The 27,989-nt window shown below is 37.6% G+C and overlaps 3 protein-coding genes across 6 annotated transcripts in view; 1 reads left to right on the plus strand and 2 right to left on the minus strand.

The window, feature by feature from the left end:
• Window positions 1–22,096, plus strand: part of SmD1 (small ribonucleoprotein particle protein SmD1) — a 37,684-nt gene extending 15,588 nt beyond the window's left edge. Inside the window, exons 1-3 of one of the 2 annotated variants that reach the window (XM_022814335.2) lie at window positions 16,261–16,430; window positions 17,138–17,323; window positions 21,567–22,096. In XM_022814335.2, the coding sequence (XP_022670070.1) occupies window positions 16,417–16,430; window positions 17,138–17,323; window positions 21,567–21,729 (363 nt within the window). In that variant the 5' untranslated portion in view covers window positions 16,261–16,416 and the 3' untranslated portion in view covers window positions 21,730–22,096. Of the gene's footprint in view, window positions 1–16,260; window positions 16,431–17,137; window positions 17,324–21,566 lie in introns of those variants that run through there. The other variant, XM_086974392.1, reaches the window with a different exon arrangement.
• LOC111254684 (uncharacterized) lies at window positions 1,329–5,886 on the minus strand. Of its 2 annotated transcripts, XM_086974384.1 has the most exons (3): window positions 5,819–5,886; window positions 4,731–4,848; window positions 1,329–3,999 (listed from the first exon to the last, which is right to left on the minus strand). In XM_086974384.1, exons 2-3 carry the CDS (start codon window positions 4,830–4,832, stop codon window positions 2,746–2,748), a joined length of 1,356 nt encoding a protein of 451 aa, XP_086830510.1. In that variant the 5' UTR covers window positions 4,833–4,848; window positions 5,819–5,886; the 3' UTR covers window positions 1,329–2,745. The 2 variants fall into 2 exon arrangements, with proteins under 2 accessions (XP_086830510.1, XP_022671526.1); XM_022815791.2 differs by having other exon boundaries at window positions 4,731–5,883.
• alien (COP9 signalosome complex subunit 2 alien) lies at window positions 9,737–16,091 on the minus strand. 2 transcript variants are annotated; one of them, XM_022814332.2, is made up of 12 exons: window positions 15,970–16,091; window positions 15,033–15,155; window positions 14,329–14,376; window positions 14,134–14,219; window positions 12,992–13,139; window positions 12,550–12,721; window positions 12,045–12,197; window positions 11,616–11,758; window positions 11,165–11,266; window positions 10,675–10,787; window positions 10,241–10,385; window positions 9,737–10,001 (listed from the first exon to the last, which is right to left on the minus strand). In XM_022814332.2, exons 2-12 carry the CDS (start codon window positions 15,126–15,128, stop codon window positions 9,885–9,887), a joined length of 1,323 nt encoding a protein of 440 aa, XP_022670067.1. In that variant the 5' UTR covers window positions 15,129–15,155; window positions 15,970–16,091; the 3' UTR covers window positions 9,737–9,884. The 2 variants fall into 2 exon arrangements, with proteins under 2 accessions (XP_022670067.1, XP_022670068.1); XM_022814333.2 differs by lacking the exon at window positions 15,970–16,091 and adding an exon at window positions 15,724–15,864.
• Window positions 22,097–27,989: the final 5,893 nt, after the last annotated feature.

Consider the following 27,989-nt stretch of genomic DNA (forward strand, 5'->3'; position numbering starts at 1 on the left):
AAGTCTGACGTTCTTCTGCCTTCTCTGGGCTGTCACCACTGGTCGTAGTGCTTAATGAGCCAATCACTTCAGTGACTTCACATCTCGGCAAGTCAAGGACGAGATTCTAAAATAGGCTTTTGACTCCTAAGCGAAAGTCGCCATTCGCCAAGTCCATCATTACATAGGTGTAGCCTCGTTGTGCAGCAGGACGCCAGACGCAAGAAGTCGTCGTACCAAGCCATAGCGTATAGGCCAGCCTTTCCTATTTTGTGGAATTCCGTTTTTTATCTTTATACAGGCACTAACTGTTTGTCGCTGCCCGAAGGATATTATAGGCCATTCTTCTATATGCATACGCCACATCATAAAAATGAAAAAAACCTAGTTTGAATGATATGTATTCCAAGAAAGTCAGATTTTCGACTAGGTAGGCTCCTTCTAAGTAAGGAAAAATAAATTTTTCTGTGGTGATACCTCGAGTCGATGTACGGCAGCGGATACAGCCTAAGTAGACCAGTAAGATCCGGTAGGACAAAATCAATCGGATAAATGTATGATACTACTTTTTTTGCAGAATCATATTCTGCTCTAACATGAAGCCCGAATTTATTTATGGACCAGATTGCCTTGTTAACGCTAATTTACGTCTGTTAACAAGCTGCGTGCGTGTGTTAACTTAGTATACTTTATTCTAAGGACCGTTGCGTTGGGCATTCGTGCTGCCGCAGGCGTCCGCTCTAGTAAAACTTACCACGACACTATACACAATTATAGGAGAGACACATTGATTCGGGATGTGTTTCAAACGAAACATTAACGAGGTTGCTGTAACGGGATTGGTCATTAGAACAGAGACTATGATCATCTGATTCAAGCCTAAATAAATGTATCACCGGTACTGCCTTAGAGGGGTAGCTTGCAACACGAAACGAAGCATGGCTACGTCTAGTTTCGAATCCAGACCACCTTGCGTGCCCTGAAGTTTGGTAAGCAAACACGTCAGTACTGAGTTCCCACGGGACTCTGGTTCAAGTTCAAACATATGAACCAAAGCAGTTCGGTCCACTGCAGCAGTTCCTATTCAAAATAACGGTTCCTTGGTTAATCCCTGCTATAGGACGTACAAGTCCCACGAAAAATACAAATGGGAACAGGAACAGTACAAATAAATTTAAAAATTTAAATAAGCGCTACTTATAGTACCTCCAGTACCAAACGTGATAGCACCAAGGCTAGGTCTATATTTCGAAGTCATCGAATAAGTAAAGAACATATTGCGTTTGTTTTTGGATTACTTCCCAATCTCTTCCACAACGAACCCAGTAAAAAAGCAACACACTATTAAATAATTTTATTTACACGTAATTACAATTCAGCCTGTTTTATTGTTGTTAATTAATTCACATTCAAAAATTCGAGTGCGCACTCGAAAATTTATTATTAAGGAAAACACTTCAGTGTAGCGGACAGGTTCGTCAGACAAAATTACTCACTCACTTATTTACAACTGTGTACAGTTAATAAGCATAAGCATTATACAGGGTGATGGAAATATCAATGTGTGTGTCTGTGTGGAGAAAACCCTACCCTACAGTTGACGCACGTACACCACAGTGTAAGCTGTTAGCACACCTTTTTCTAAATAAAAAAAATCCTTTTTTTTTTATTTAACCTGTACTTAGTTATTGTTTTCGTGATATTAAATATTTTGGCTGCTACTTGATACGCTTTGTTCGGTCATATCATAATATTATTGGCCATAATACTAGTAGATTCAATTCGGATGCATCCGACAGTGGACAGCTTAGTTTCTTAGGGGATTGAAGCAAATAAACACAGAAACGATGCTGTGAACTCTAAATTCAGAAGATATAAGTTGCATTTTATTCACCATTAATCAATACTTTAAAACTAATTAACGCTTTTAATAATTAATGGTGTAGTAGTAAAAAAGCAAAATGAATAAAGTTATAACAACTAAGTTGAATTCTCGGACATATCCCAACCTCTATGTATGTACAGGGTTAGCTATACAGTCCCAGTCAAACAGTAGGTGGTCCGGCTGGGCAGTTTATATTAAACGGGAGAGAATACTTCAACGAATGAGGGTTTACTTAAATGCAATATTTAACTGTTACAATTAGTAATTTCCTAATATTATTATCATGCACATAGTATCAGGCGTGGGCCATTACAAAACTTCGTCTTGAATTCTTATTGAGCTTAAAATAGATCGAAAATTTTCGCAGATGCGAATCGATGCATCTGCGCTCTCAAGCGACTTCTACACAATGGAGATCTATGGCAGAGAGAAGAAAGTTAATTACATGACGTGAAATACCAAAATCACTACCAAACAGCGAAATACCGGAATCACTACCAAACAGCACGCGTTCCATGATAAATCCATAATATTACAAAAGATAAATAAGATACTGATCTTGTAACGATAAAATATACGGTGTAGACTGCTTGTTAAGCAAAGCTGTACAGTTTTGACCGGCTGGTTTACTGCAACAGCTGCCCACGCTAAATTTTGAAAATAAATGTTGACAGAATATTGACTGTGAATACAATCATTTTCTATACTGATACTATTATGTGAACTTTTTCAGATGCAGCGCAGTTCACAAAAGGTTCGCTTAGTGTAACTACTCATCATTGGTACTTTGCTTGAAGATTCGATAGGAACACTTTTCTGCGATAAATGTTGAAGAAAACAATACATACGCCTAAGTTATTCTAATTAATTTCTCACTCCCGCTAGACAATTTGTTCAGCTGCAAAGTCACCTAAGAAAGCATCCTCATTGAATAATTCAGCCGGAAGTGTCAATGATGCTGGCTGGGGCGGTAGTGACTGTATCTTTCGAGCCCCTTGTTTGGCCGCTAGATGCCTTTCAAGTTCTTCAGGTGTTAAGGGATTATTGGGACGAGTTGCTGCCGCCACAGACGGAGAAGGTATTACTCCAGAAGAGTTACCGTGGTGACCACTACGGCTGTGATTCGCCTCAAGACTTGAATTTGTTGACACAGCTGTTCCTGTTCCACTTTCGCGAGATATCGTAAGTCCAACTCCGATGGGAGAACCGGCATTGCTTGCCAGAGCAGCAGCTGCAGCGACTGTGACTGCATGTGATCCACTTTTACGACCGGAAGAAGCATGACGTGCGGAGGTGTTACTTTGTGTATAACCTCCTGTGCCTTGATGAAGATAAGTTTGATTGGTGTTGGAGGAATTACTACTTCTGTGGCGTGAGGCTGATTTGGCATGTTGTTGTCTCCCAGCCTGAACGGGTTGTGCACCTTGCCCTGCTATTACCGCAGCCTGTTGTTCTAATCGAGCTTTCTTTCTTTGTCCTCCACCACCACCAGACTTTCGGCCCCCGCTCCCAGGACTAACAGAGTGGAAGGACCGATCCCCAGGTGCCCCATGAGTTACCGCTCCACTGGCATCCTTGTGGCTTCCAGAACCTTTCTGGTAGCCCCCACTTGACCCTCCACCACTTCCTTCTAGGTAATGGTTTTCTTGAGCGTTGCTACTACTTGTAAGTCTTTTCGAACCCCCACCGCCAGCACCACCGTTCCCTGTACTAGCGTCAAGATTATGACCACTACTGTTCCCTCCTTTGCCATTTCCGCTTTTACCTGGGCCACCCCCTCCACCAAATCTACTGCAGGGGCCACCTGGTTCTCCTCCGGGCCCGCCACCCTGTGGATTGCGAGGCTTTCGCGGCCTCGGAGGTCGCGGCTTTTTGGTACCAGATGGGGGCTTTTCTGAGGCGACTGAAGTTCCACTACGATTATTTTTCTCCTGACCTGTTGTTCCTATATGCGGTAGTTGTGTGCGACGTGGTACAGATGGTGTATTAGGTTGTGGTTGTGGGGTTGGAAGGTGTGAATCTTGATCTGAATCAGACAGTTCACTCTCAGTAGATGAATCGTCTTCTTCATATGGCAGAAGTTGATCTAAAAGGAATGCCTTATCGCGAGTCACACGGAGCAGGCGATCATTTACCTGTAATGATGAAATGTTATAATTATCATTGCTACTATAGGTAACAGATAATAATCGTTAATAATAAATTGCAAGAAAAACGCGATGTTACAATGGATCTCAATTGTCGACTTTATATCCGAGCTTTATGGATGGGGTATCAGCATAGGAACAAACCCGTATATGCTATAATTTGAACACAATGAGATTGTAAACAATCATATAGCTGTCCAACTGTAAAAATTTGCCGCGTTCCAAAAGCAACAATGTGCGAGAAAGTCAGCTACTTTTCGACGGATATAAGAACTAAAAAGCATAAATGTGAGTGGTTAAATTTGAGGGCGAACAAATGTTTCACATACGGCTTTCATCCTTCAGGCCGTATATAAAGGATGTATACATTAATATAAATTCAACGTATTATGTACAAACTGAATTATATCTTTCCTTTATGCATATAACTCTCTGTGAAGGAATCCTAACCGGCAATTAAGAGATGTATAAACAATGCGGTTCGAACTTCGCTAATACAAAGGATGTGGATACACTATAACAAGGAAAAATAGCATGACTGAGGTAACCCGATTTACGGATAAAGCATGCCATACGCTTGACAAAAACACTACTTAGAAACTCCTAGTTCACTCTTAGTGGAGCCGTCAGAGCTTCGATAAACGATTTCGAAACTTTGTATTTCAAAATAAGATATCGTAGGTCAATATAGAACAAATTGAGCTCTGTTAAAAACTAACCTTGGCAATTTCCTGTTTGTAAATTTCGTTCTCAGCAATAAGCTGACGAACCTTCCGCTTCAACTCTCCGTATTGCTGCTTCGGGTCTAAACTGGGATCCATCGTTCACCAGGCAAAACTGACGAATCACCTCACAACATTTAGTCGAGTGCAAAGTTTTTTTTTGTTTTTTATGACTATACCAACAGCGTGCACTCCTCACGCTGCGTCCTCTCACAATGTTCCGTCTTCATAAAAAATTTCTTCGTTTAGTTTCGGCAATTGATCGTAGTTAGCTGTTTTGAACAATATTATTCTCACATCGTTTCGTCCTGAGAGACCCGTTTTATAGAACTTTTCATTTTCTAATTAAATCATGATGTAGGTTTTTATATGCGATGTAGGCGAATTCTATTTTTCTATGCGAGGCATTTTAGCACTATTTTGAAAAATATAGAGTGTGCGGCTATGTTTATTTATGAAAAATTCTCTAGTCAGTTTTTTGTTTTATTAATTATTATACTTGTCGGTATAATAAACATCCAAATTTCTACGTTTGGTATGCCAATTTTAAGCACGAAAAACGTTCTTCCGGTCGAAAGATGAACTAAATTTTAAATTAATTTGAATGGAGTAAATCCGAAGCCGACTTTACACTTTTTTTTCAATAAACGGGAATTCAAACGCCGTATCTTCTATGAGATAGCTACGATTTTGTTTATCTAAATAGGTTCGGTTTTTTTTAATTTACGAGATCACCAACGATTCTTCCATGTATAGTCTAATTCAGACTGCACGCATTTGCTATTTGAGTGCAAAAGACAGTCCGGAAAAATCGTAGCAAGTCACACAGTGCAAAAATATTGAGCGTAAGCCGGCGAAACTCTTTACACATATATACACAGAGCACAATGTTTTGCTGTCTTAGACAAAATCGTTTGCCAATGCCGATACACAGTGATTTTGTCTGAAGTTGGCCCAGCTGATAATGCAGCTTCACTGATCGACAATTTAGTTAATCAGTACCATGTGGATAACACGGGAAATTCATAGAACTATTTTTTTACTTAAGTATTCTCTAAAAGAACCTGCAAAAAACAGCATCGCACTTTTTCTAAGATTCGAACATTGACATTCCTCTCTCGCTCGCCATGGGGGCTTTGTTTGCCAACAGCGAAACACCACCAACAAAACACTGTTTCGTCTGCTAGAGATACAGCGTCGTCCGCTGCAAGCGAAGGATCTAAATCGAGGTGACCCGGCAAATGATCTCAGAGAGTTGTTGTGTTTTTACCATGCTGATTTGTATGCTTTCTCGGATAAGATACCTACTATTTTAGTCTTAATAATTATATTCATCTAATACGTAAATTTCATTGCAAAGAGTTAAGTAATGTATATATATAATGCGATATAATAATCTCCTTCAGCAATTTGGCCGGAGCAATGTTTCAACTATACTTTTTATATCCTGCAATGGAAGACAGCAGTATTTTTAAATACATTAGGTAGAGAGCCATATATATATATATATATATATAATAGCAATATAATCGAAAATATGATACATACAAGCAAGGTTATGATAACTGTTAAAAGGCAATCTCTTTTGAGGATCTTACTCCCAGTGTTTGCTAGATTGACATCCACAACACTAGAACAGAAGTAATAATTCTACTGTCTTACCGTTACACCAATATTAATGAACTTGATGGCATGTAATGGAGAAAATAGTAAATCCCAAACTCTGCTATTTTGTGAAATTTGGTTATACGATTGGAGTTGATTTTCCTGTTCTGATAAAATAATCGGCAGTAAAACCTACTCAACCTCTAAAAATATATATTATTGGTGTGATTTCTTAGATTGTTCAGCATGTTGATAAAATAGGAATCATAAGTGTTCTCTGGATTGTAAAACACAATATGCGTATTAGCAATAGGTTCGATTTAGTTGAAACATTCTTCCTTAGTATTCTTTTGCGTTCAATAACGGTTATACTTCCCTTCACACTCCGCCGCTGCACTGCGACGCTTTCACTCCGGTTGAGATATATACTTCTTCAAACCAATTTCGAGAGAACCGTTTATCCGGCCGTCTCGAATGAAATCAAGCACATAATACATTATTATCATAAAAAGATGCTCTACGCAAGCTTCACTGTTAAAATTATAAAAGATTTAGCATTTGAATATATCTGAATTTTCAGCGACAGTAGGACTGCGAAAATTGATACAAAGTTGAAGGTAGGTAGACAAATAGATTATACTATGTAAATTTCACACAAGATTTGCATTTCGTACTGTATTCAACAGTTCTCGCTTTGTATCAAGGTCATGTATAGAGTTACTTGATGATATATACTAAAATATGACCATTAACAGATCTTGAAAATACACAATCAATCATATTAGTTATGTTTTTATGCAGGGCCACGGTGTAACGAACTTGGGTGACCCTTACTTGCAGAAAAATTAAACATGTATATGAAAATTTTTATCATTAAGAGTGCAACCATGTGCTCAATGTAACATGGAAATGATAGAATGTAGCAGGTGTTGAAGATTGAGGCTGATGAGGTCTGACGGTACTTAAAACAAACATTCAGCAACTTCTTGCGCAAAAACTGGCTCAAGAACCGTTCGCTCCGACATACTTAAATTTATATATTATTAAATTAATCAAACTTATTTATTCACCTGTGTCAGGTAACATTACGAATACTTGAAATATATACATTTATAACAGCTTGGCAAACTAAGCTTCATATGCTTAGTTTTTGAATGCTCATGAAGTTCTCATATGCCATACATATGAGGACTTAATGAGCTTGGCTAAGGTAAATGTCATGAGGTGGTTCCTCGAATAATAAGGCTAACAGGGTTATTTTAGACTTACCAATGATTCCATTATGTTATATACTATGTTACTGTCGTTCTTCGCTTAGTTACCGAGTAAGGCTAACTAGCCATTTAACTTATGGGCTAGAACAAACACAAGATTTATCAAATTTATGAAACTTCTGTATTATGCATAGGCAGTTGTTAAATCCGTGCATTGTATAGCGCGTTACTACATATCTGTTAGACCATTCAAGTCCTTTAGAATTTCTCCGACCTAATTCCCTTTTCATAGAATTTTCGATTTGGCATCCCATGTTGTCAAGCTGGAGTACTAAGGTTACCGGTGGGTTAAGATGGTGATGGAGATCCACGGCGAATGGTGGCGTCACTTCCAGAAAGTAGACAAGCCTCTTACGGGTTGTCAGTCGCAATCCCAACGCTCGTTTAAGCAACAAGGCTGTTTTTTGCTTCAAATGCTTGAAATTCTCCGGCTTAGATTAAGCTTACCCTGCACGCAGCAACTGGCGCAACTTTTGGATCGAAAAATCGCAAAGCGGTTGAGAAGAATAATCAGTGGGGACTAAATATTGAAGACGAAGCTATAAAGGTTATTTTATATTGTCGTCGGAGAAAATTTGGCTTTTAGATGAGATTAGCAACAAGAATCGATTAATATGGTCATAAATCTGCTAAAGAAACATAGTGTATTATGAATCGCAATTCTGCTACCTGCCATTCCTGAATTGCGTTGTCTCGATAGCCAATTCGAGACGGCAGAATATAACCTGGTTAGGAATATGAAAGCCATTGCTTCCGTAAATAACTAAATCGTCTGCATAGAAGGGGACTTTCACCATATCTCTAGCTTCTTATGTCTTGTCAGGAAAATCCTTAAGCCAGGCCGAGAAAAGGAGAACGCTCAAGTTATCACGCCAAACCACAGCTGTAACCTGAAAAAACGCTCACCGCTCCGATAACCCATCCTGGATTGTAACCCTGTTTTCCTGGAATGTCACAGCTAGCAAGTTAAGCACGTTTGCAAGGCTTAATTAGGATGAAGTTAAAAACAGCTTTAAAGTTTACAAGCCCTCCGTAGGTATACTGTCGCGGACTACTTATAATTCGCTTATTTTTGACGAATAGGGACTCATTTCGGTCGAATAGCCTTTCTGGAAGTATGGTACTCACATTATCCAGAAACATGTTTAGTATACACGTCAGCATGTACGGAAGAAACTCATAACACATGCTATTTTTCCCGATGTGCCGCTGCGATGTTGGTTAGTTTAAAATGCATTTGCTTTGTGGAAGAGCGAGAAAAGTTACATATCGCCAATAAGGAGGAAATGATCCGGAAGAAGGACGTTCGTTGAAAAAGGCAGCCCGGCACGGCGCTAGCTCCACGGCAGCTTTAACGTTGGCATTCTGAACTCTGGCTAGTCCCACTGACCTCTTTGACATGGCTAACGATCGGCTTTCCTTTTGAGAATGGCCCGTTAGTGCTCTAGGTATTTCGTGCGCTTGATGACATGTACCTTGGTAACTTTGGACGCTGTAAGCAATGATGCACTGCTGGTTGTAGTTTTGCCGGTATTTTAGAAACATTCTGAGTTCGATGGGCGAGGTAACAACTGAAATTAAACCATGACCGATGTCTCCTGGAGCGCGTTGGACAAACAAAAGGTAAGCCTCAACATTAATCGAGTCTGGCGCTGGCGCTAGACCTTACGAACCTGTTCAGAAGCTTCTTTGAATACGATTTACGAGGTGAAGGTTCATCCCTAAGGGATCTAATTTCATAGATACGTGCGCCTAAAGTTACTTCACGGTACTTGATTGTATACCTACTCGCGTACTAAAGATAGTGTGATACATTAAAAGACAGCTCCGCCGTTTTTTTTACTCTTTACGCTCAATCAATGCAAACACTAATCTATTGCGTATAATTTTAATATAACGCGGAACAGATAGCAGATATGCAAACTATATATGGGGGATAGTTTAAAAAAAACGAAATTTTTAACCAGATAAACGTTCCTATGCGGCCTTTGCCATACGCAAAGGAGCTCGCGATGTTCTTTTACAATTGTAAGATTCTATAAAAAAAAAAATGGTCAACGAACAACAATAAGCATTTAATTATAAACTACAAAATACTAACAGAAAATGAAAACAAAGGCTGCAGACGTTACCACGTTGAAGGTTTTATTGTAGATTGCTGTAGATTATACAATAGTTGTTTAAAACCATTGTCAAGATAAGTTCGGTATTCCTTTACAGCTTTTGCACGTAAAACATTACATCATTTACAATTGAACATTTAGCAAGCCTTTCAAAGCAGCTTTCCCACAACAGTACTCTGAATCAGTTGCACTTGGGCAGCCCACTTCTCCATTGCTGTGTATCGTCGATCCGTGGGCGATGGATTTAATTCCAACACCTGCTTTACCTGTGCGTAACAGGACAGGGAACACGATAGGATTACACGCTATAAAATGGCTATTTATCTGTACGTATGGCAAGCAAGGGTTAGTAGCAAGGGTAAATGATAGTTTATTCGCAACCAAACTACACATACGTATATGTATTTCTCCACCTCTTATCTGTATTCATGGGAAAGAATTTTATCCTAAAGGACTAAAACATTAGTTTTGATAACCACTTATACGAACAATAAACGAACCTCACCTGGTCAATACGTCCATTAATAGTATTATCGAGGATGCATGATACAAGTAGGCTCTCCACTTCCGCAGAGGGGATATTCAACTCTCGGGAAATGAACGAGATTGTAATGCGTGTATAAGGGCGAATCAGCCGAATTAATACTTGCCTAGAGATCATATACATAAATAAAGAATAAAAAATAAAAGCAGCAATTAATATGTTCTTTGTGGACGATTTGTAGATATAACCACTGCGAATTAATAGAACTCTCTCGCATTTGCGGAATACAAAACCTATCTTGTGACCTAAAAATATAATAACAACGTTTTTTACGTGTTCGACGAAGACTGAAACGATGATATACTTCCGTTGGTAAGCACATTGAAGCAGCTATGCAGTTTTTGCAGAATAGTAATGAAACAGACATAAACAATGGAGGAACTAGAAGTAGTTACCGTCGTATGTTAAGCAGAAGTTGCTCGATGTGTTCCTTAATGAATGCGTCCTTCATGATCGACTCCTTGTGAGGGCCTGACACAATTGACTCAAAACGGCTTATATCATGCGCCTGGCAAAATGTATGCAAAAACAAATGTTGAACACTTACCATGTACACGAAGTGTACCATGTTCGAGAAAAAGCTAATAAAAGCTGGATAAATCTAGAAGGTATTCCTAGCAATGGCGACTATGGGACGCTAAACAGAGCAGAAAGAACTTCTGAAAGCAGAGAAAAGCTTGTTCTACTGCGATATTTTTTGGGGTGACTGTACGACTTTTAAACTTTGTATATTGTTCATTTACCTACTTTGCCCGGTTTTAGGAGAAATGGTAGATGCATCATAGCGAAAATAGTGTAATTATTAGTATACAATACGTTAAACTATAAGACAACCTCAATAAGCTAACTTTAATAATATAAAATATTATAAGTATAAGAAATTACCTGGTAAGCGTCAACCAGATCAGTAAGCGCAACAATTTCCGGGTCATCTTTATATGGTTTTGCTTCCTGAGAATCCAGAACGTTGATCACTTTGGCACTTTCCTGAATACAGATCGTCAGAAATTGCACAGTTTAATGACTGTTTTTTTAAACTAATTAATTGAAAACTTTAATAAATTATCAGTTACAAGTTAGGCAATTTTAGTTCGATACGGTGTTTTCCGTATTATAGATAATAATACATAAAAATGCCATTCGTAACATACTATTTAATCAAATGTAAGCAGACATTATATAGTTTTACTTATTTATCTGAACTAATAGTTCAAATGAAAATAAACGTATTTCGGAAACCACCGTGTTGGAACCGTGAAATCTTGGGGAGAAGCTCTACCGATCAGGGTCGATTTAATGTGTATTGTTTATACATGATTTTTCTAACCCAGCTTACCTTTTGCATAAGCATAGATGCCAAAACGAGGTACTTAAGGCAAGTGGTGCGTCGTGGTGAACCACTCTCATCGTAGTTCTTAAAAGCCTCAAAAAAGTCCGTGTGAGCCGAATTGTATTCTCCCTCCCGAAGATGCATTTTGCCTAGACATTTCACAACAGCTTGTCAGGTGACTAAAATGTATTATTTGCTTGGTATAGTAAATATAAAATAAACGAGTAACACACATAAGCGACACGCTGTAGTTTATACTAGTCATCTAAAGATACGCTACTATCAGACTAATAGGGAAGCCTTGATTCCATACTTTACGATCCACCATACTTTCTAATATATGGTCCTCTTATTTAGGTACTCTTTGATGCAGTTCGTTGAAAAATACTCTGAGAGAGATAATCTCGTTGGTACACCCTTACAAAATTAACTTACCACCACACTCACGAATAACGCCCATAATAAGCGGATGCGCAATTGCGCTTTTTATCTGCAGTGATGCCTCGTAGAGTTTTTTGAGCTCCTTATTATTCTTTTGGCTCGTGTACATCTGAATCTCTAGTGCGTAAATCTCCAATAGTTGAGTACCTATAATAGAATAAAAAAATATCCATATGCGATACGAGAAGCAGAGAAACAGCAAAGGGATAGACAGCAACACAGATCATTACACATAGCTAACCACCCTAATTCGAGTTTTGCCAATTGCGAGGTATGTATGATTACTGTATTTTCAGAGAACTTGCGTCCTTAGTCGCTCTTCAAGCTTCCGAAGTCATATATTTCACAGGTAGAAAAGATCGCCATATTCTTGAGAGTAACTAATGCCTCAATTACGTTAGAAGTGGTGAACTAGCAGTCAGAGAAGGAACAAAATCAACTGCTGTACTGATGATATTATTCTTAGAAACTAAAAACCGCGGCTGTGAAAACAACGAACCCTTCCGCAGATCGTCACTACCGTCGACATTTTGACAGCTCAGGTGAAGCTGACGGAGGATTCTCGCTAACCGGTTCCACTCTTCCCTGTCAAGATATAGCTTGCCAAGTTTCGTATTTGTTTTAAACCAAAGACGATCATTTTTAGCATCTCGTAACGCTTCCAAAGTAACCTATATAAGAAATGCATGCGAACAAAATACTCCTTAACAATGTTTTTTACAAGTCGTATGCTTAATTTCTTGCATCATATATTATCAAAAACATCACAAAGGGTCCAAGCGAAGCATATTTATATAGAATCGATAATAAGAAACACACATTCAATAGGGTAATCAACATCATCGAGACCTCAGTGAATAAAAGCAATTTATTGTCTCTTTTTTGAAAAAAACCTCTTAAGCTGCTTGATATTCCGTGGTAAAAGTACCACTAATGTGTACCTCGTAGAATTCTTGTAGAAGGTCCATCTTTTTTGAAGTTGAAATGTAATCGAGAATCGAGTTAATTGATTTCTCGGAGTAGTTTCTGGTTACTGCAGTACGGATGTACGTCAGCAATTGCTTATAGCGAGACATCATTTCTTTGAATCTGCAAGTATTGATCAGATATTCGCAACACTTACATATAATAAGGTACAAAATACGTATTAAATATACATTTACTTATAAAAACAACTTGTGCCTTATTACCTAACGATATTAACGATATTACCTATCATGCTTATTATTTCATCGTTTTCGTTTTTTACTTCGTTATTGCCATTTTTCGTGTGCTAATAGTCAAGCGTTGTACACGTTTGGGAATATTCCTTTTCTTTAACAAGCCTGCTGTTGTTGTTATGTGCAGATCATAAAATGTCCAAGGATCTAGGCGTGGAAAAGAGATGATCTTTCTTTTAATTTGGCTTTTCATTTTTGGAGATGTGTAAGCTATATAAGGAAAAATATATTCACAATTAAAAATGCGTGATTGGACAGCGTAAGGAATCAAATCTATCTAAAAAAAATTGGACACAGATTTTGGAACAGCTAGGGAAATTTAGTAGAAAATACAAAACAAATCTTAAAAATTATTAAAAGATAACTGGATCAGACATTTTAAAAATACAGAAACCAAACTGAAAAAATTCGGAAATAGTCGTGATCTTTTTTGTATACTTTTCCAGGGTTTTCTTTTTATAATGAGCATTTTTCTAATGTTTTTCTATTATCTATTTTCTAATATTTTTCCAACCACCTACCCGACTTCAATTTTTTCTTGACCTTTTTGCGATTTTTTAAATCTTTAGAAAAGTTTTCACTTTATGAAACATCGAAGTTGTTGTAGTATGAAAACAGGTATATCTATTTCAAAGCTTAAATGTGAGGCATAGTAAAAACGGACGAAAGGACGACATCAACCTGTATAGCAATGAAAAAGCTTTTTAAGGGTAAATGAAGCTCGACTATCAACAAATATTAAAAAATAGAAACAAAAACGAAAGCGGTGAACACTTACGCATGAAAGAAACACTTCCACGAGGTAATGCCACGTTGTAATATATTATCGTAAACATTATTCCACGATGATTTAAGATACTTACTCTCCAAGCTGAAAGTTGATCTTCACCATTTGTTTTAGTGCTTTAAACCCGTAGTCTCCTTTTTGACCGCCTTCCAAATCCAATACCTACAAGAAAGAAACCAATATCGGAGCCGATAAATTTATGCTTTTAGTATTCAAATAATTAATGTCATTAATCTTAGATATAGAATAATTAATTAAGAAATGAGCAGACCTTCTGGAAACTTTGTAGTGCTGCCTGGGGATCATCTTCCTTAAGTGCCTGGAAATTCACAAATAATAATAGGTTCAAATATTTTTATTCATATACGTTTGAGTGTTCTAGCTACTGTAACAAATCATACAAAGAATCACATAGTTTTTAAATCGAGTCGATAGTTGTAACAAATAGTGTCGTTTTCATTAAGCAAAATAAGAACCGTTCTATCTTATCGTAGTTTAAGGACCACTTGGACAAACATTAAAGGCATATTTCCCTTGGACCCTTCCAATGGCCAATACATTACGCGTGTGGTTGTTTAAGTACACGAGGTTCATTTTTAGTAGCTGGCTACCATTTGTAGAATAAAATATTACTCGTCGGTAATTAAGTATTATAAATCGGTTGACGATTTTAAGTACGTCCTTACCGAATTCGCCATTTCAATTAGAGTGCTAAAAATGAAACTTCCGGCTTTTATCATGAAAGTACTGTAACTTTTTTTTTGTGTAAAGATCTTTAGTGAGACGACTGTGAGAGGCATTTTTCAACTAAATTTCGCGTGCAACTATAAGTATAAGGAAGTCACTAAACATAGTAACATTAAATCTGCTGAAGGAACAGGCATGAATATAGTACGATATTCTAGTGATAGAAATTTCTAAACTATTCGAATCATTATTTAGTCGAAATCTATAAAGCTATGTACAGCATCCTACCTTGGAGTTATAATATTGATTCTCGAGGTCAACATCAGGTTGCGAATCGTCGTCCTCTGAGTACTCGAGTTCATAATCTTCCTCGGCGTCAGACATAGTCACAGTTGTATCGTCTTTCACGATCTGTTATAGAAAATGTTTAAAGTACATTTAAGGACCCAGCAATAGCTTTTTCTCTTGTACATTATTAACAAGTTTTTAGAACCATTGATTTCAAATTCTGACTAATTAAACGGAAGCATTTTGGGCATAAGCACAATTTCTCATTTAGTCATTCTCGTGTTCCAAAAATGTTAAAATGTGATCCCCTCAAACTACATGAAGTGACAAATTATTGTCGAAAGGCAACAATATGTGTGGTAAAATGATATTTTATGATAAAATACCACCTTACCTTTATCGATATAGCTCGAAAAAAACTCATATCAGCCATAAGTATTGTGGTATTGCGGTAAAATACATGGTTTGCATGTTAGTCTCAAATAAACTACTGGCTGTACTAAGATGAAAAATAAACTTTAAATAATATCTTTCAGATAATACTTTCAATAATAATAAATGCCTTTCAGCGTTTAGGATAAAAGTGTATATGCTATAGATTTACTGCTTTGTTTATGTCGATAAGGTATAATTAAACTAAAAAATCATTTGCAGTTATTTGTTATATCTGCTTTAGCTGTCTATACGCAACTTATCTGCAATACCAGTTGCAATTACTGAATTTGCGACAAAGCACAAAATCGTTTTCTTTACTGCAACGAACATTCGTTGGAAATGTACTACTTCACGCTTTCTATGAACGCCGGGAATATTCATTACAGATAAAGTTATTTTCAAACATTCTTCCTGTTTACATAAATAGCCATTTGTTTTTACTTTACATCGTTTCATACACAATAGGTGAAGTTGGGTAATTCTGCTGTAAGGCTGCACGTACCTTGAATTTCGATCTGTTTTTTTTCTTGATTGCCGCACTAGCAGTCAACAATCAATGACGGGGTACGAAGGGCTGTGCCGAAAACGAAACCACTTGGGCTTTGATATTTATTGAATACATTTGCTTGGCAGAAGCGCAAAATCATAATCCTTTAGTTTTTATCGAGTCAATTTTTTAGTGTCTGGCAACCATTTTTATTCGCAAGTTTAGATTATGAATAGCCGTGCTTAACATGAATAATTACATAGTAAATATAAGAATTAAGCAAAAGAAAAGTTTCGATCTGGTTTTACGCACGGAGCGCGCAACTAGGAAGTCGATGTGTTTACAAACAATTAAGCCGGCATCTGGTTGAAGTGTAATCATCTTTCTTAAATCTCATTGCTACTTGTGTGTGGTTCAATTCTTGAAGTTTGTAAACTCTATCCGTTTAAATCGTCCCTTAAAATGAAGTTAGTGCGGTAAGTTTTTGTTTAATAACCATTCACGCATAGACAATTTCTAGATTCCACCTTCCTAGGATTCCTAGATAATTCAACATGATTGTAGCTTCTTGTAGCTTGCCAAAGAGAGACAAAAGCATTTATATTAGCAAATGCCGTAAAGTTAACTGTATATAACAGTTGGCTACTATTATAACATTACGTTTCCATTGATTAATCTTAGTGGCTTAACGTGAGAAACTTATTTCGGTTTATTTACGATTTACAAATACAATGGTATTTGCAGTTACAATTTGGACTGATTTTACTTTGCACAGTGTTTCGAAATCGAGTAAATAGACATGGATGTGGATAAACAGTAAACCTAGAAGGCGATATTAAATGAAAATATAAAATGATGATATAAAATAGTTCATAAAATTGTTCAATGTTTCTAAAAGGCAAACAATCATTTCTAATTTTTTCACCGGCAATGATGCTTTCTACATGTTTCCAATAGAGGTGGAGTATTCAACGCGTATTAGTGTATTGGTGATGTTGAAGGTTGAAAAGGCTGGAGCAAATACGTTTTGAATTTTACATAAAAATGTTTGTCCTAGTGATATGTACTATGAATAAGGCATATTTTATGCTACGGATCTTGCATGCACCGTCTAAAGCTCAGATGAGTCAGATATATTGTTTGATAGATTTCACGCGACATTAAAACACAATTGCATTTTTAGGTTTCTGATGAAGTTGAGTCACGAGACCGTAACAATTGAATTGAAAAATGGATCTCAAGTGCGTGGCACAGTTGCCGGTGTCGACGTGGCCATGAACACCCATCTCAAGAATGTCAAAATGACACCCAAAAATGCACAGGATCCCATCTCACTAGATACGCTCTCTATTCGTGGAAATAACATTCGGTAAGAAATATTCCTTGTACCTTTTGTGATATAATAGTATTGTAAAATGTTTTCAAAAATAGCGCAACTAAACGTAGCTATGATATGGGGTCTTCCTAAGTTTCTCCTGACACTTTTTCCTCTTTCTTTTGATGCAACTGCTGTGCAAAGAAACAAATCTGTGCGATTCGCGCATCCATATTTGAAGAAGTTTGACTTATATATTTTTCTGTTTTCATGCGTATTCCCTATTCTTGGCGACTTTTTCAAATCTTTTTCCTTCAAGTGAATTTAGCAGCACACCAAACAGATGACTGGCTGGCAAAATAGAGAGTTGGATTTTTGCAGTGTGTGGAGCAAAGCTACTCGGCCTAGGCCTTGGCGTGATATCAATAATATGCACACTAAGGTTTATTCTTGTTTCTATCCCACACCAAATAACAGCGCTGCTCTTAATGGCGCTCATTGATATTGACACGTACCTAAATATCCGAGGGTCTGACGTATCTACTCAGTTAGAGATGGATTCTGAAGGTTTTTGATTTATGCTCCAAACACACTTAATGTACGATATGGATTACCATACGTCCTGTCGGTTGTTACAATTTGTATCCAATGGTAGACGCTGAATGATATATTCGGAGCATCGAAGAGTCATTCTAAAAAGCTTTAAATTATGCTGTTATATAAAAAATTTGGGCTCCAGTCTGACGCGCTTCTTTTATTTATCTACTGCGCTACTTGAATTTTGGATGGCACCGTGATAGACAACTTGGTCGATAATCAAAAGATGAAAAAAACGAAAAGTATTGTATTGCTCTTATTGCTTATTCCGTGGTAAAATAAATATTGTTGAACTGTTAGGATGAAGTATAAGACTAAAGGTGTATACATTATCTGATAAATTTGATAAACCTTCTCAACTTTTTGGATCTAAGGTTTCATAAGGTAGATGTAGTTTGTAGTGTGGCTATTGTTGCCTTCAAATCAGAGTATTAACCGGAGCGCAAACAGGCTCCGTCTAAAATTGTGCATCGTTATAAAGATTATTCAGTAAAAGTGAGTCAAACTGATTAAAAACCAAAAAAAAACTATTATGTTTTTTATTAGTGTTTAAAGTATTGATGTGTTGGAAGGAGCGATAATGGCTAATACATCGGAGCTAACATACTATCTAATTGTTTTCGTGTCCGACACACTATCTAAGATTCTTTAAGACAAAATTAAATGATCGAAATGATAAGGAATAACAAAGCGACAGTTGGTGCATGGCCCTTACAGTAGTTCAGTTTCCCACCTACTAGCGCGTTTCCAAATAGATCATCCGATCTCCAAGTAGGCGTTTCATTGTACTACTCTTACTGTAAGAAATTTGGATATTTTTGTGATTATTTGTACTTAAATACGTCCCATTGTAAATATATTTAAAGCCATAACAGATACGAGCGTTTTGAAAAAAGTTCAGCTGGTTTTCGTTGTGCTAGGTGACGATCTTCAATCAAAGGGAACACCCAAAATTACGAAATTTAGCCCTAGCAAGAAAATTTTTGAATTCCACTGTATCATGTTCGGCCAGTAGATAACAGATAACTTTTAGACGTAGCTCTCTCTCTCTCTCCCTTTATATATGCACACAGACACACATGCATGTCTGTATATGTAATCGGTGACGATTGATACCATTTTATCCAGTTTTACCAAAATATACCATATATACCCTATAAAACCCATTTAGCGATTTTTTAAGCTTCCTGTTATCACTACAAGGCACTACAAGGTACGCTATTACAAACCATAAGGGAGATCCTACCAGTGACCTAACAACAACAGCAGCGAAAGAGTTCCAGTATACAGTGATTTCATGACAGAAGACTTCATGAAATTCTCTAGCTCTTGTATGAATCTGCGAATTATGTTGTGATTGAAAACTGGTATGTAAGGTATAAAGACCTGATTGTCAATAGACGAAATTAAGTTCACACGTGCTCTCAGGCGCACCGTCCAAGTAAGTTTCGATGATACGATAAGCTACCTCAAAGCACGTCGCCTCATGGTCAGTTATCGAGTTCCGGAAAATGTATGTTCTTCAAGGCGTACGAGAACGATGTAGCCCCATATTCGATGAGTACGTTTGTAAAATCAACCGTCTACATCAAATGGAGTAGCTTTCCGTTATGACTTATGTTTTACGAAATTTGAATATGAAAACAGGCAGCTCTAAAAAACTTGGCCTAGCATCGCGACAATCGACTTTACTAACCGGAGCCTTAAGACTGGGCTCATAAAGTTAGTGATAAATTTTTTTATAAGAATCTATAGAACAGTGCGTCAATGCAGAACAAAGGAAATTACATAGAGACAAGGTACCGGATCTGATGTTACTACTATTAAAAAAACCTACTGATACATTATAAAAGTGCATTATGTGCAGCCAACATGCAGAAATTAAGTTGCTTGACGCACTTGACGCAAAAGAACGATGAGAGAACTACTGTATCGTTGAGTACAATATAGTATTTTTACGAATTGCTTGAAGCAAAGAAGTGTGGTCGGGAAGATCCGGAGATAATACAACGGTAGGGGTAGTAGAAGTTGAAAGCAAAATCAAAAGGTTTGCTTAGTAGCCTGAAATAGGCATATCCGCAATTTTTTCCGCCGATTTGGGCAAATACGCCACAATAAAGGCTTACATCCGTGTGTATCCGGAGTATGAAAAATCGTTTAATAAAAAAATATTAGGTCGTGGCTGGTTTTATCCAATGTTCCTCCTAAACTAGAGAAGGAGTTAGTAGTATTATATATAACTGATATTTGTGACTAAGTACTCACCTGAAATATGATGATCCAGTGGTAGCAATTTAACAGATAATGTATGAACAGAACAATATCACTCATTACCAACACCAGATGGCATCTTTACTAAGCTCGATGGCGGAAATATTTTTTCACAGTAGATATTTGCACGTTGAAATTAATGACGAATTCGAAAAACTATCGACTTCCTTAGATTGTCTGTGAGTGCAATCGGCTCCAGCTATCTTCCAAAGGATGATAGAAAAGTCGCTAATGATACATTTTTTTAATGCCTATTTAAATGGCGCAGTGGTTGTTAGTTCTGTTATTTCGGAATAATGAATTGTTCTAACGAATCATGGACCTAAGATTGAAAGTCCGATTTGAAAAACGTCGGTAAACTAGTTAGCCTAAATTTAATTTATGTACCGAAGAATATCGGAGAAATGGTTCCAAATATATCTTCTAAACAGCTGACAACCAACATAAATACACATGTGATACCACACAATTTGGCAATCAATTTTTAATGATAACGGCCTCCAAACATGACAAACAGTTACAGACTCCAAGTTCCGGATCAATAATAACGTTAGAACCGCACTGTTCTATCCGCAAATTTATCTATATTTTCAACAGAGGTTCCAAAAAAAGATTCGGATATGGCTTGTGACCTACTTGTAATTTTCTACAGAAATTATCCGAATTCGGCAGGAACTACCCGAGTAGAGCTTTTCCTGGAGAAAAAAACTGAAAATCCTCTTGGTTTTTTAAAATTCAAAAATGAACACAAGATCCGTACAATGAACGAACGCTCTACCTCAAAGAAAACTTTTTTATTAATCAGCTCTAGAGGATGCGGATATCCGACTTGGTTATCAGAGCGGATTCTAGCACGTGCCGGAAGTGTTGTGCATAGAAAAGGAAGAAGAAATGGGAGCAACATGCCAATCAATTGAAAGTAAATAATGAATTGTTTTTTAAAATGATGTTAAAAACGACATCAACGTATCGAGAAATATTATTAGTAATAGCATTACGGCGCCCAGAAGTGTAGCGAATAAGCCAACTACATTCATCACAACAGGACTACGTTGGGTTAAACAATCTACTATAAGACTCCTATATACATATATTTGAGTAACCAGTAAACATTTAGCTCTGCAAAAACAAGTGTTTCATTGTGAGTAGTGGAATTTTGACGTAGAACTACATCTTTTTCCTAAGTGACTTTAGCTAGTTATAGTCAGATCAGATACGTTTTTTGATGTACTGCTTTGTAATGCACCATATAAACAAGTGGGGCAAATATAATAGCAATGATAGATCTGCTTATTCAATCATTGCCGGAACTACCACAAAATTTGTGTTTTTTTTTTTACCAAGAAATTGATTGGAAAAAAACACGATGTGGTATCAGCTTACAGTGGTCTGAAATAAATCCAAGATTTAATTTGCATGTATATTCCAGGTACTATATTCTCCCCGATTCTCTGCCGCTCGAGACGCTTTTGATCGATGACACACCAAAAGCGAAGAAGAAAAAAGAGGGCGCCAGCGGTCGAGGACGCGGCAGAGGCCGGGGCAGGGGTGCGCCACGAGGTCGCGCTCGTGGAAGGGCTGCAAGACGTTAGCAGAAGCTGTCTGTCATCTACAACTGCTGTGGTGATTGCGGCAGCATCTCCCATTGCTACAAAACGATTTCAGTTTACCCAAATGAGTACGATCGGCGTTTTTAATAAATGGTTGCGGTGTGATCATTCGTAGCTACAAATGTCGGTAAAAAAACAACAAGCTCTGCTGGGACTTGACAATGCGGAGGCGTCCATATTGCCAAATGTGAAGTTGCACGCGATATGTACTTTAAAATGTGAATATATTAAAGTAAAGGTGTTTGATTCGTTTCATGTAAAAAGGCGCCATATGTTGATTCGAGACACAGCGTAGGTGATGAAGTGAAGGAGTAAAGAACGGTGAATAATAAATTGCCATAATTCGTTACTACTGATATATTTTTCTTGCAAAAGTAAAAACAAATTATTTCATTAAGATGAGAAGTTCTTACGCTTTAATCCAAAAAAAAGGTCAGTCGTTATTGTATAAACATTCTTAATATGTTGAAGTGTAATGGGTTTGTCAAAAAGTCTCACAAGTTTCGTTACTGTATAAAATTTCTTAGAGAGTGTATCTAGGGGCATGGTGCTTGATGATGCGTGTTGTAGGGGTGTCTAAATTTTGACCAGACGCGACTTAATACACAGCATATGATGGGAGCCAGGGACCGTAAGTCGCGCGATAACGATAGGGGATGCATAAGTCTATTTTATGCTAAGCGATCCAGCCCCAACGCGTATTTCAAGAACGCCCTAAGTCGACTTAGCTACTCGATATTCTTTACGCTTAAATTCTGTTGTATTACGTGTTGCTACTGGAGCGAGTTTGAGATGAAAAAGATCTACAGCATTTGAAATAAACAAACGTTGCGGAGTCTCTATTCTAGCCGCTCCAATACCAGGTACCTTTTACGTCTTTCATCGAAGACAAGAGCGTTGTGAAGCTGCTGCCGTTATGCGGTAAAAGGTGCCCTAGTTTCGGAAATTTGTTGATATACTTTAGTAGCGTACATGATAGCGTGTCTGTTGTTCGAGGTTCATCGTTTTCGTCTTTGTCAGGTACATCAAACCGAGCTCCACGGCGGATGTATGCGGCCTAGCAAGGGCTTGCTGTATCTAGAACCTGTACAAAAAGAGATTATCTGCCTAAAGGAGCATTTCCATAAGGTTTCGGGTCCCATGAACCCACTTGGATAGGTCCTTCGTAGAAAAAAATAAGTTCAATTATCTCCCTATGCCAGACCAATGGCTTGAAAGACCGGTAGCAGCTCAGAGACTTTATCGCACGTTGTGACTTTGCTTCCTAAAGTGTCACTGCTATCATACCGATCACATTTGTGAAGACTTCCCCTTTTGCGATAGTTATTTATACTGCTTCCCTATGAAATCAAGCTGCCTTAATGTAGACATATATAATGTGCCTCAATCCACAAATATAGCATACGTGAATTTATGCGGAACTCTCGAGTGTTTCATATTAGTGGGGAGAGTCTTACTGCCTTTCCTATCAAGCATCCCCTTACATTCATGTTGCTTTTGTGGAACTGCACCCACACTTTCTAAAAACTTGCCTAGTTTTTGTGCTTCTTTTTGCTTGCCTTTACGTAAAAGATAGGAGAGAAGTAGGCTCCCCTTGATGCGGGCTGTGTTTAGTTGTCTCTGGGCCTTTGAGGGTGACCAATAGAGTGGTGTCTCTTTTTTGACCGCAAAGCTGCCGAGTGGCAACGTTTGTCGATCAGGGCGCTATAGCTAGTGCGCTTTTAAGATGTTCGTTTTGTAGTCTATCCGGCATAGCTACCTTATTGTAATTCTATTATTGTAGAAAATTAGACAGCTTCTCCTTCAGTTACTTGGGTTTTGCAGCTTTTTAAATACCCAATCTTCATTCAGTTTGGCACACGAAGACAACTATTTTAACCAATTAATGGCAATGTGATTAAATTCTTAATAAAAAAAGTCAATATACACATGAAGGGAATCTCTTATCTGTTCCATACACTTAGTGGGTAGTAAGAATCGACCAATTCCAGTTTGCTCTATCATTGCTTTTTAGTAAAAAAAAACGTAATCGTACAGAACCCATAGAATAGAAGTTAGCAAAGCAAATTCAGTCATGTTTTGCATATATATACTTCACTGAATTAATTAAATGTTGGGTTTCTTAGATAGAGAATAAGAGTACCTTATCACGTAATGACAAGGCATAGGGCTGAACATAGTTGGAATGGCTTAGTTCTCCTACCTTTCAATTTTTTTTTCGGTTTTTTCGACTTTTGCAATTTTTCGTTCGGTTTGCTGAAACCTACGAAACTTTATAATGGATGCCTAAATCAACTGCTATATTATGTAAGGAACGATCTTAGTGGCTGCTTTACATTCAGGTGTCTTTGTTGTGTGAGCCACCCAAACTATATTTTCAGTGACTTACGCATTTGAATTTCATATTCCGAAGTAGTAGGATAGGCTCAATACACACAAAATCCATACATTTGACAATATATATATATATATATATATATATATATATATATGTGTGTATATACATACATATTTTTTATTTTTGTTCAGACGTGGGTAAAAGGTAAAAGTCTTAGCCGCTACTCGATACGTAGTTACTCTCTGACCAACGGCTTGGTTATTCAAAAACTGATAGCAGCAACGAAGTTTGCGCGCAACCGAACTTTTGCATGCAATCGAACTACGAAATCTAGAAACGGTTCCGAACCGCCGCAATAGGCAAACCACTCTCGAGACAACCGATAGTGGGCCACGTTATTGTTGGCGCTGAGGCAAAGGCCGAAGAAGGGGCCCTGTTGCAAAGGAAAGAAGCTTGACCAGAAAGAAAACCAGGCATGCTTACTATGGGGAGCAAGCGGCCATATACAATATACATTTGCTCAATCCAGTCTGTGAAGAACTTAGGAAAACAATCTACAATACGTGTCATCTTTGCAATAGGTTTTGTCGAGCCTATTACAAGAAAGAACCGAATTCGCACGAGTCTTAGGTGCAAAGAGCGCATCCACTGCAAGATATGTTGCTAGGGCTGTTGGACTATGATTAAGCACTGGAAACCAATACAAATGTGGTTTCCTGCAGCAGACACACTCTATATAATATTTGTATATATAGGCGACGATGCTATATAGGCCTGTTTATAATAATGAGGCAGAGTATACCGTCGAATTCGTAGCAGATAAATGCCATGTTATTAAATAACGTAATGCCTGTGGTTTTGGGTCGATTCGCCTTAACGGTCACTACTTATCTCTTCTTGTTGATAAAACAAGCGATGAGTTCATTAAAAGTGACTTTCCGCATGCAATGGGGTATCCTAATTTTAAAACGGTATATTTACTAATTCCTAATTGGAACAGTGCAGAAGTTACTGCTTTTTCCCTTAAGGCATTGAAAAAGTTTATGTAGGCCTTACGTGGCCTTTCTTAAGCTTTTCGTTTTTTTGCAAATGAAGAGAATATGATGCAGGAGGTGTCTGAAAGTTTTGTTGTCGTTGTTTTATGGACCACCCCTATCCACTACGAACACGTCAGAAATCATCAGTTGCGTAGAAATTTAGGATCAAATTAAGAAATATAGGTTAACAAATGATACAGGACAAGGTTTAGACTGGTTGGCCTACCAGACGAAGTTTACCTGCTAACTTATTTATGATATGATCAACCCAATTAGCCACCTAATTTCGATCAAAAATAGGCTCCCTGCAGTTTGAGCAGCTAAAAGAGAGAAGCATTTGTTACAAAAGCCAATAATGGCTTGTTCATCGATTTGTCCATGGAAAGGAGCCTGGATGGGCTGCTATATTCTTCAGTGGAGGTGAAGCGTTACTACAAAGATGCTCTAGATCAACATTCAGAAATATTCATTCATGCTTTCATTGGACACCAAGAAAACTACAATGCAAGATCTTAGACAAGCGAAACCTTTTAGGCAATTTAGAACAATCTCTGGTCAACGGAAGTACAAAATGAATTTTTTTTAGGCCGTTAAGAGGCTTTTTTTCATAAACTTTGCCCTACCCTCTAATAAATCTAAGTGCAGTTCAATCTAGACATACTTAATTAAAAATATCGAACGGAATCCTGCCGAAAAACGAAGCCATCCGTATAATGTGCCTCGTGTTATCCTCATCGATAAACCAGAGAATACTAACAGGCTTGATCATGTTTAATATCAACTTCGAACTTCAGGCACGGCTTTAAAAACGTCTATTGCAGAAAATTTAATACGGCCCTTGAGTTCGGGACGGAGACTGATTCGACGTTCTATGAGTATGCTTGGACAAAGCAGTGGACTCTAGTCAGATACGAAAAGAACACCATTCAAAACCCTGCACTAAAAGCATTTTTCTAATCTATATTTGGGAGTCGGTTGCGGTGCCGGCGGCTTCAAGCTTAACACCTGATGTAATCCATAGTAGGCATAATGACGTCCCTTTACTTACGTCATGGCGCGGCATAACGAAGAAGAGTGTGACCCATATGATACTTGCCGGTTTGATCATGACTCGTTTTGAGTTTTCTGGATATTGTCTGTGTTCTTCTAAAAAAAAAACAGTATTGCGTTGATAATTGCCTGTACAGTTTCGCTAAAGAATACCCATGATCAGAGGCGGTACGTGGCGGGCAGATATTCGATAGGTTTATAGTTTTGGTACAATAAGGCGAAAGCAAATCGTTGCTAAGTTAAGTGTTTCTGAGGTCCCAAGCAGAGTTCAGTAGTTATTCGCCTTTATTTTATAGATAGGGTTCACGAACTTCCTACGATTTGTTTCCTACCATGAATTACTGTTACTACAGACAAGATGTAAGAGATACAATTACTATCCTCCATCGCATTCAGCCTTTTTTTTTTTATCTGGTCTGTACCTCACTGCCATACGTCACAAGCACGTCGATGCAAACTCTGAATAAAGGATATAAATTTTGAGGTGAATTGAAACATTTTTTGAATGAGCTCAATGCACATCTCTTCGTTGGCCCTACTCTGTTCTTGATTTAAGTTAATCAAACAAGTAGGAACTTGCAAAAGAACTAAGATAGAATAAAGTAGAATGTATAAATATGTAAAAAGTCAATAACGGTGAGAATTTAGAAGATGGTGGAGATGATAGAATTAAGAACACAGTTAAAGTTAATTCATGCTGCTAATCCGTTACATGTAGAGTAAATAGAATTTCAATTATAGCTTAGGCTTTAAAGAAAGATATTCGAAGTAAAAAAGAGATGCATTTTCGGCACGTATGCTATTTCACATTATGCCGAGGTAAAACAGCAGCTGAGGTAGTGAGACGTTTGTGCAGTATACAGCAATACCTCTATAACTGTGACGACTGCTTGAACAGTTGTTTAGTTTAATGATAGGATTTTGGACCTGACATATGTACCCTGTCGACCATCTAAAGTCGGTAAAGACCACCTAAAAAAACCTTTAAAAAAGGACGGTCTAAATAATTGACCGAGAAAGCAAAATGCATCATCAAGAGGCGTTTGGATCTAAAGAATTCATCAAAAGATTTGTGTAATTTATGAATTGGGTGAAGCCCAGGGAAACCGGGCTTTTTATTGTAGACAAGGCAAAATGATTCTTCTCTTCGGCAACGCCGGTTTCCGTATATCCTCCAAGCGATTTCACAATAGCCTGAATAGTAGGTTCTTTGGCACCTACCATAGACCTTCTGTCAAATGATTGCCATTTTAGAAGATCGTTAGCACATCAAGTCCATATCAATGCATTTGATAATGATGAGCCCGTCAAAAGCTAACTGGATGAATTTCAAATTTTAGACCTGAAGAATTTTGGCAAAGCGGAATATTTAAACCGGTCGAGAGATGGGGTAGAGTTGCAGAAAATGACGACGAATGTATAATAATTTAATTTGTTTCTTAGGCTTTAGTGAAAGATCGCCGTATCATACGTTACAACCTAATATAATTATATTGCTTGTTCAACATCTTCTTAAATATATCTTCATACCTTGTAATAAATAAAATAGGTTAACTATTGGATGCGTTACGCATTTACTTACGTATAAAAAGAATCCAAATGGCTTTAAATCGAGCCGGTGTGATGAGTAGAGCTCTACACTCTGTTGTGAGTCGTCCCTGTCTCGATATCGACTATCAAAATACATTAAAGAATTTATAAAGTGATTAAAATAAGATAAAAAATTGGTATCTAGTGTTGTGATGAAAGAAATGATTCATTGATTCGTACAGGTGTTCTGTAATCAGGCGATTAGAGCAGCCCGTATACAATAGTGA

The sequence above is a fragment of the Varroa destructor genome, unplaced genomic scaffold (genome assembly GCF_002443255.2).
Source record: "Varroa destructor unplaced genomic scaffold, Vdes_3.0 BEIS01000007.1, whole genome shotgun sequence".
Taxonomy (NCBI): Eukaryota; Metazoa; Arthropoda; class Arachnida; order Mesostigmata; family Varroidae; genus Varroa; species Varroa destructor.